Source organism: Herpailurus yagouaroundi, unplaced genomic scaffold (assembly GCF_014898765.1).
Source record: "Herpailurus yagouaroundi ecotype Mexico unplaced genomic scaffold, PumYag 63123, whole genome shotgun sequence".
Taxonomy (NCBI): Eukaryota; Metazoa; Chordata; class Mammalia; order Carnivora; family Felidae; genus Herpailurus; species Herpailurus yagouaroundi.
In genome coordinates, this window is record NW_024416750.1 from 318 (window position 1) to 9250 (window position 8933).

General features: G+C 57.6%; 2 protein-coding genes across 2 annotated transcripts in view; both read right to left on the reverse strand.

Moving 5' to 3' along the window:
• LOC121024304 (EKC/KEOPS complex subunit LAGE3) overlaps positions 1-848 on the reverse strand; it is a 1165-nt gene extending 317 nt beyond the window's left edge. The window contains exons 1-2 of the mRNA XM_040466556.1: positions 590-848; positions 156-284 (exon numbers count right to left, since the gene is read on the reverse strand). Coding sequence (XP_040322490.1) covers positions 156-284; positions 590-807 — 347 coding nt within the window. The 5' untranslated portion in view covers positions 808-848. The remainder of the gene's footprint in view (positions 1-155; positions 285-589) is intronic.
• Positions 849-6286: 5438 nt separating this feature from the next.
• UBL4A (ubiquitin like 4A) lies at positions 6287-8927 on the reverse strand. The gene is made up of 4 exons (XM_040466555.1): positions 8823-8927; positions 8538-8643; positions 8130-8344; positions 6287-8007 (listed from the first exon to the last, which is right to left on the reverse strand). The coding sequence occupies exons 1-4, from the start codon at positions 8868-8870 to the stop codon at positions 7897-7899; spliced, it is 480 nt and encodes a 159-aa protein (XP_040322489.1). The 5' UTR covers positions 8871-8927; the 3' UTR covers positions 6287-7896.
• Between the last annotated feature and the right edge of the window lie 6 nt (positions 8928-8933).

Consider the following 8933-nt stretch of genomic DNA (forward strand, 5'->3'; position numbering starts at 1 on the left):
TCTCCCCCCAGGAGCACCCCCCTCCGCGGGTGCAGGTGTTAGAGTCTGCAGGGCCCCTCCCCGCACCTAGTGCTCACGGCTCCAGCAGAGCATCCCCCCCATGGAGACGACCCGCCACCTGCAGCCACCCCGACCCCGGCCCTTCCAGAACTTACATGGCCAGGACGCTGTCAGTTACGGTGAGCTGCTTCTCCACGATGCCTCCGTGCGGTTCGCGATCTGGGGCCAAGGACGCACAGGCGATCTCCGCCTCCAAGTGGGACGGGAAAGGCACGCCGAGGGCGCTGGGTGCAGATTCGGTTAAGGTACCACCACTACTCACTGAGCCCCCTTCTCAGGCCATCCTGACGAGGCCACCCACTCCCGGCCCTAATCGCTCGCGGCCACTCCGTTCCCTGGCCCAGGTCCTCCCACCGCCCCCAGGAACCCGTTTCCCCCCTGCTCTCCTTCCTTCCTCCTCCCCCACCTCTCTCCAGCCACCCCGGGACCACCCTGCTTTCAGATCTTTGCCCCACGCCCCGCAGGTTACCGCGGCTCCTCTCCCTTTCCGCTCCCTGCCCATGCCCCGCTGTCCCCTCGGCTAGGATACAATATGTGTATTCGGGTTTCCGGCCTTCCGGTCGTGGAGAGGGCATCTCCGCCTGGCCCCGGGGCGTGCTGTGGTCGCGGGACACGCGGAGCTGCGCCGGCGACCGCGGCCTCCGTGCCTGCGCTGCAAAGGCCGCCACAGCCGCCCTGGCCCTGGCCCTCCAGGCTGTTGTCGGCGCCGCCCGCCGGGCCGCCTGCGTCTGCGTCTGCCGCCTGCATGGTCGCCGCGCTCCGCCCCAGACCCCGCCCTTCGAGCACAAGCCCGGCCGCTCGCCCAGTCGGCTGGCGGCTGAGGCACTGCAGCTCCTTCCTGAAGCTCCGCCCCGCGCGCCGACCCCGCCCTCCCCGCGCACGCGCAAACGGGCCGTCGGGAGGCTGCCGGGCGCGTGGCCGGTTCCCGCCAAAGCGACGCTGTCCCAGGCTCTCTCGGACCCTGGCTGCGGAAGCCCCGCCTATCACAGCTCGACGCCACCCCCAGGCGCCTGCGCCAACGGGCTCCTAGGGTTTCTAGTGAAGCCGCCAGGCCTGCGGCCGGTGCCCGCCCAGCCGGCCTTTCCGCCCTTGGGCCCTGGGAGACCCCCTGGCTTAGCTAGACTATGAGCGCTTCCTCATAAAGCCCACGCAAGTCACCCCGGCCTCCCGGGAGCGCCGAAGCCAACATTTCCCCACCCCCACCTCCCGGCCATTCCCTTGGGCGCCTGACTGGTTCCCGCCCAGCCAGCTCTGCCTGGAGCCCCTAGAGACTACCCCCCCCACCCTTGTCCTCCTAGCCAATGAGGGCTCCCTCCTAAGGCTCCGCCCCCAAGCGTCCAAAGCAACCGGGCTCTCAGGAGCGCCTGCGCAAACGGACCCCTGTGCTCCTCCTGGGCCCGGGACTGCTTCCCGGGCGCCTTGCCCCACAGCCGGCCCGCCCCCGCGTCCCCTGCCCTGCAGCCAGCTCAGCCCTGGGCTCCCGGAGACCCCGCCGTTGGCAGCCTAGCCAGCAGCTGCTCCCTCACCAATCGTCGCCACGCGCTGTGACGTTTGACCCCACCGCACCCACGCAAACCAGTCCTACCTCAGCTCCACCCCCTCCCCACACCCCTAGCCCCTCCCCAGACCTCGTGGGAGGCCGCCAGACACCACGGCCTGTTGTCCAGAGGGCCCTGCCTCTTCCTTGGGCTCAGTGTCCCCAGCACGTGGGGCTCCACGACCTCGCAGCGGTTCGTGGAGGGACATGGGCCACAGCCCAGACGGACACGGCCCCGCACCCCGTCCCCTTCCCCGGTACAGGTGGACACACCAAAGCGGCCTTTGGAGGGGGCGACTGAGCACAGGTGCGGATCAGATCGGCGGTCTGGGAAGGTCACGAAGGGGCTCCCGTCGGGGGGGCAAGCCTGCCAGTAGGAGGCAAGGAGGGAAGGGATGGCGACTGGAGCTAAAGCAGTTAGTGGCCACGGAGAACAGGGATGCGGTCGCATAGGAAACACCACAGTGCAAAAGGGAAATCACTAAAATCCCAACTTAGGAAGCGACTGTCTATGTGCACGGAAATCCTGCAACGGTAGCCTGAAGTGTAAACACCTCGTATCTCTGTGTGGTGGGATTGAGGGTGGTCCCCACTTCTTTTTTGTGTATTTCTCCCCCAAAAGGTTCACAGTGACTTTACGTGACCTTTAGTGTTTTTCATTTTTTAATTTATTTTGTAAGTGATCTCTGTGCCCCACATGAAGCTCGAACTCACGACCCCCCTCCCACACACACCCAAGCCAAAAGGCGCATGCTCTACCCAACGAACCAGGCAGCCAGACACCCCTATGATCAAAAAGAGTAAAAAAAAATTTTTTTTAACATTTATTTATTTTTCAGAGACAGAGACAGAGCATGAGTGGGGGAGGCGCAGAGAGAGAGAGGGAGACCCAGAATCCATAGCAGGCTCCAGGCTCCGAGCTGTCAGCACAGACCCCGACGCAAGGCTCAAACTCATGACCCACAAGATCATGACCTGAGCTGATGTCAGATGGTTAACCGAGCCACCCAGGCACCTGTCTTAATTTTTAATATAAATCACATAACATCACTTATCTATTTAAAATTCTAAAATGATCTCCCATTGCCCTTGGAATCGTATCCAAACTCCTTGATGTAGTTGATAAAACTGTGTCACCTGGCTTCCCTCTCATCCATCATGTACCATCACCTGTCTGCTTCCTCATTCTCTGCGGCCTGGGGGGCCCTTTGCTCCTGACCAAGGGTGGCCTGCCCTACCACTTTGAATTTATTCTTCTATTTGGAAGACTCCACAAACTTTCCCATAGCTGGCTCCTCCTTGTCTTCAAAATCTTGGCTCCAGTGTCACCTTTGAAAGGCCTGCTAGGTCACCAGTCTAACATCCTACCCCCAGGCACGATTCATCACATTTTCCCATTTTAGTCTGCTGCATAGAATTTTTCATAATCTGAAATGATAATCTGGTTTTGTTTTCTTCTATATGGGTCATATATCATCTCTGGTACCTTTTTGTTGTTCAGTGCAGTTTCTTCAGTAGGTGGTTTGTTGCTTGTTGAATGAGAGTATTAAGTACAAGAGTCATGGCTGTGTGGACCCTGCAATCTCTCATATAGGCAGTTACTTCACAGATATGTAACAGTGTATGCACAAAGTGACTCCTTGTAACATAAGTGGTCTTAGGAAACTATGGGGCACAAGGTACGAGTCCATCAGCAGGAAGCTAGTGAAATCAACTATGGTGCATTCATACAATCACCCCAGACAGCAGTTAAAAAAAAACAAAAAAGAATCCATAATGAAAAATGAAATGATTTCCGGGATATATTGTGTTAAAAAAAAAAAAAAAAATGTCTCCCTATATCCAAGAATGCAAAGGACACACACTCTCTCTCTGTCTCTGTCTCTGTCTCTGTGTCTCTCACAGACACACATGTTTATTAGAAAAAAAAAAACAGGAAGGAGAAACCTGAAACTAATGAAAATAGCCCCCTGTAGGGGTCAAAATGGGCATGGGATTTCTTGGATTGTACCATTTTGTACAGTTTTGACTTTGAACCACATAAATAGCTCACATGTTCGAAAGTACATTTGAAAGAGCTAAAAACAACCGAAATGCAAAAGTTGAATACAAACAAACACAAATGAAAACAAACACATGAGCCTAACTACACATCCAAATGATAATAAAACCACCCAGAGAAAATTCAGGTGATTTTAAGTCCGCTTTTTTTTTTTTAATTTTCTTTTCAACGTTTATTTATTTTTGGGACAGAGAGAGAGCATGAACGGGCGAGGGGCAGAGAGAGAGGGAGACACAGAATCGGAAACAGGCTCCAGGCTCTGAGCCATCAGCCCAGAGCCCGACGCGGGGCTCGAACTCCCGGACCACGAGATCGTGACCTGGCTGAAGTCAGACGCTTAACCGACTGCGCCACCCAGGCGCCCCTTAAGGCCGCTTTCTGCTTGTATATCCCTTCAGGGCATTATATTCTAAGGACACAAGAATTGACCTTACTCTTAGTATTTTTGCCGTCAGCAATGGTAGTCATGAGGTTGCAGTGAGGCCATTTGGGGTGTCCTTTAAGGTAGACTGCCCAGTGCAGCAAATGAGTAAATATATCGCTGTTGTCAGTAACCAGAATTCTCTCTGTGGCATGACGAACGGTGAGAAAGGACTGTGATGCTGGATTGCAGTGTGAGCTTAAACATACATATTTCCTTGTTTTGTCCGGTGAAAGGGTTTAGAAGCGATGACCCTCCGGTAGCAATGAACACACCCTACACCCAAGCCTTGCTTTCTCCGTGTCATTCTCCACTGAAAGGATCCAGAGCTTCCTGGAGTGATGGGTGATTCCAGAGCTGGGGCAGGAAAAAAATACATGATGAGCCTGGAGCGCTTCGTAGTGCCAAAAAGTAAGGAAGTGCTTGAAATACAAAGGGAGGAGGCATGTCAGAGGGACACAGGGGCCCACCAGGAAGAACCACGGCTAGAACAGTTCGATCATTCGAAAGGATATTAGACTTTTGGGCGAGGAGTAAGACTGGGAAGGCGGCGCCAGGGAAGGTGCTGGAGTGTTGGCAGTGTTCTGTGGTTTGATCCAGAGGGGATGGATACACGGGTGTTATTTACTTTAAAAATCCGTTGAGCAGTACACTGATGAGTAATGCACGTGACTGCATGCACGCTACAGCCGAATAAAAGTTACCCCCCAAAACATAACTTTTGGATTCTAAGTTGTTGGATAAAAAAGCCCAATGCGTCCACCACGGTAATCAAGAAAAGAGAGCCGGAGAAAGAAAAGCTCTTTCATGAGAAATGCTGCTAACTAATCACCGTAGAACGCGAGCCCTGGCAAACCACAAGTTTGAAGCCGTCGGTACAATTCGTTCAGGCAAGGGTCGGCATTGTGTGGTAAAACCGTTAGAGATTGCTGGGGAACAACACAGGCCCATGGGCCCAAGGCGTTTATTACCACAGACTCCTGGTGCTTTAGGACAGGGAAACGCACCTTTGTGAGGGAGAGGTGTGGCGGCCACAACCTTGACCATGTGACCAGAATGAGCCTCCCCGGTGACGGTGACGGTGACGGCGGCGCAGCCCCACCCGGGACTCCTGAAGCTGCTGGGGGAGGGGAAGGGCAGAGCAACTGGTCACAGCAGTTGAGCTGAATCTAACACGGAGGGAATCAGGCAAATCCAGACTCTGGGACGTTCTACAAGACAACTGCCCTGGGCTCTTCCAAAACTATTATTGCTTGATTGCCTACGGAGAACGGAGAGTTTTGAGAGGCGAAGGCGGCCTCCTGCGTCCTGTTAAAAGTCTGCCTGAGTGCTGTCGGCATCGACTGAGGCGGGCTGTGGCCTGCAGCATCCTCCCAGCCCTGCAGCACCCGCCCCCTCCCGTCTTCCCTCCCTTGCCTGCCCATCACCGCCCACTTCTGCAGACAAGCTTCCAGAATGCGGGATCCCCTGTCACTGGCACCACCCTCTCTCCTCGCCAGCCTGCAGCTAGCTGCTTCTTGCTTCCCAACATCACCGGCGACCATCTTGTTACTAATGCCTCTTGGCAGTATTGGACAGCCCCTCCTCCTTTCCGGAATGGTATTGTTGGCCCGTCATCCTGAGCTTTCCCTGTGGCTCAGTGTCGGGATGTTCCTTGGCCTTTTCTGCATCTCCTGTTGGTGGAATGCTTCGAGGCCCAGCCCTCTCTCCTCTTTGCCGGCTACACTCTCTGGGAAGCCCCCTCATCTGTCCTCAGAGACTCTAGGACATCCTGTCCACACCTAACGCCTGAACGTCACTATAGGAGGCCGCACAGGGCTTGGGGTCCCGGTCAGCTCTTCCATCAGGCTCCCACCATGCATCCTGAACACCTCGTTCCTGCCTCCGTGTCCATCCTGATCTCCCGGCCGAGTTCCCAACCCCCGTGTCCAACTATCCACTCGCCCGCTCCTAATCACCAGAGGGTTCTTGTGGCTCCTGAGCCAGGAGGCGCTGGCACAAGGGACTCAGCGACCATCTCTAGGGTCTGGCTGAAACGCGCATCTGTGTCGCACCCCGGCAGTGGGCAGTTGCTGCCCCAGGCCGCCATCCGGCCCTGGCTTTGGTTGAGAATCCCCCGCTCCCTCCCACAGCTCGTGGGTACCCAGGGGGCTGCCCTCCCACCACCCACCCCACCCCCGGCCAAAATCATCAGAACGGGACGTGCTTCTGACCAATGAAAGATAGCATTTATTGGCTGGGGGCGTCAGAGAAGGAAGCTACACCGCAGGCCGAGGCGGTGCTCCCGGCTGGGTGCGAACTAGAGATTTGGCAGAAACCGCAGGCCGCCATCTTCAGATCCTGAGGCAGCAGCCTGAGGTGGAGAGCCAGAGGGGAGGCGGGAAGACACTAGGCGTTTGGTGAAATTGTTCATCTGCTGCCAATACCCCGGGGACTTCTCAGTTCTGTAAACTGTTTCCTTTATCGTTTAGACCAATTTCTTTCATGGTTAAACCAATCGTTGGAAACCGAAAGCAGCCTGGCTAATATTGTTCCTTTCGGATACAAGTCAGTTTCACGTTCACCTTTAATGGGATTCAAAATTGCAACAAACGTTTCCTGACTGAAAATAAGACGGGAGCATTGGTAAGTCACACGAGCCGCTATACTCCCAGCTCTCAGGCAGAGCCAGGGACTTGACTGCTCTTCAAGGCCTGGGGACCCAGCGTTCACCCCATGAGGACCAGGCAGGAGAGTGGCTTCCTTCTAGCCTCGACCGACCTAGGTGTCCTCCTCCAAGGAGCTGGTGACTAGATGACCTCTAGTGCCCGCACATCAGGCAAGGTGGGAGGCTCGGTGCCACCAGCCCACGCTTCTGCCCCCTTCCCAGCGCCCTGAGGTTTCCCTTCAGGCAGTGAGGGGTGTGCAAAGTGAAAGCCCCTGTACGTGCGGCAGGGGAAGGGGTCCACTTCCACACCGTGGGTGAGTGCAGGGTGTGGGGGCCTGTCCAAGGCTGAGTGACCTCGAGTCAGTCACCTGTCATCCCTAAGAGGTGAGAAATGCCCATGTCCAGGCGGAGACAAGCAGAGGGAGTAGCGAAGGGCTGTGACGCGAAGGGCCGGGCCGTCGCATTTCTGGGCCACGCTTGGCCGTTGCTCCGTTTGGGGCCTGCTTACAGAGCGTGGGGTGGACGGAGTGGTGCAGGCCCCTCACCCCAGGACTGGGTAAGAATGAAGGAAATGGAGGTTTCGAGAGTGGCCCTCACTGGGCAGAGTTAACACCTAGGGACCCACGTGGCACGGGGACTCGTCTGAGGTCATACCACACAGGTCCGTGACTCCCCAGCCCACTTTTCCTTGTCGAGCGCCCACTGGCTGTGGCAGCGGAAGGGCAGCCCGGGGCTGGCTGTCACTTGACCTCCTGCCAATGCCGCACCTGTCAGAGGTCAGGTGACAGGATTGGGCAGCAGGCGCCAGCAGCTTCACTTCTCAGGCCTCGAGAGGAGTCGCTAGAGGATTTGTTCTCAGCGGGCTAAACAAGATTTGCCAAAGGCCGTCCGTCGGAACCCTTCCGAACGGTCCCTGCTTTTCCTGGGCACTCGGAGGCATTTTTAGAATCCGGCTGGACTCAGATGCTGGCTCCCTCACTTCACTGCTGGGAGCCTCGTTGTCTTACCTTTTGTGTGAGGCGTGGGAGCAAACCCAGGCAAGAGCCAGGCGTGGACACCCAGGTACTGCCAGGTATTACTATTATTATGAGCCAGATTGCGACGGGAGAACACGTTTAATGCTACATGCAGCTTGTAGCCTGGCTGGGCTCCTCCCCGCACTGGGAATCTTATTTGGAGAACCCCTTCTCCATGGTTTCAGTTACTTCGGGGTGCAGGAAGCGGCTAGCCAAGCGTTCGATGTCATCCAGCGTCAGGCGGTTCAGGGACCTCTCGTAATCCTGAGGAGAGAAGGCCAGGAGGATTCGGGGGTGCCAATGGGCGGGGGAGGGGTACACTAAGACAGAGTCAGGGGACGGGAGCAGCCGGGCCGGGAGCGGATGTCCTGGGCTACGGTTCTCACCCTCTGTAGTTGATCCAGGACTCTGCTGGCATCTGCCGCGCTGAAGTGGCGGGCCAAGACTTTGGAGATCAGCTGCCAGGCCGGCGGGGGTGGCGGCGGGGCCTCGGCCAGTCTCCGGGCAGCGCTTTCTTCCAGTAACACCTTCTCCAGAGGTTTGACCACTAGGTTGAGCTTGGAATTGGGCCCAACGCTGTAATCGGAGAGTCTTTTCCCATCTGCCAAAGAGAGATTGATGGAATCGTTACGCGCAGCGCAGCTCTGCGGCATCTGTCTGAGGAGGGTTCAGTCACCTCCCCGAAGGTAGAGTGGCCAGCACTCCAGCCATCATACTGCTCCTCGGGCTCGGCCTAGGCACCCCGTCCCCTGAATTCCTGTGGGGCTCCCTGGGCGTCTCCTCTTGCCGGGTACCTGCCAGGGCCTTGCCCTTGAACAGCAGCCGCTGCTGGCGCACCGGGACGTTCAGCTTCTCGGAGACCAGATGTTTCAGCGTGGACACCGGCTCGTCCTCCGACACCTGGCCGGGCCGAGGGCAGGAGGCAGGAGTTGAGGCCGCGGCCCCCGCAGACGGCGGCTCTCCCGGCCGCCCCCTCCCCCCCCCCCGACCCCCAGCCCGTCCCCGCCCTCGGCCCGACCCCGCGCCCAGGGGGTGGTGAGTGCCCGAGCCGGCAGGCCGGCGGGGGCCCGCGACGCTACCTGCAGGCTGCACTCACGGCCCTGGAGCGCTTTCACCATCAGCTGCATGGCGGCCGCGGCGGCGTCCACTGCGGCCGGCGCGCGCCCCACCGCCCCCCGCTGCGCGCCGCA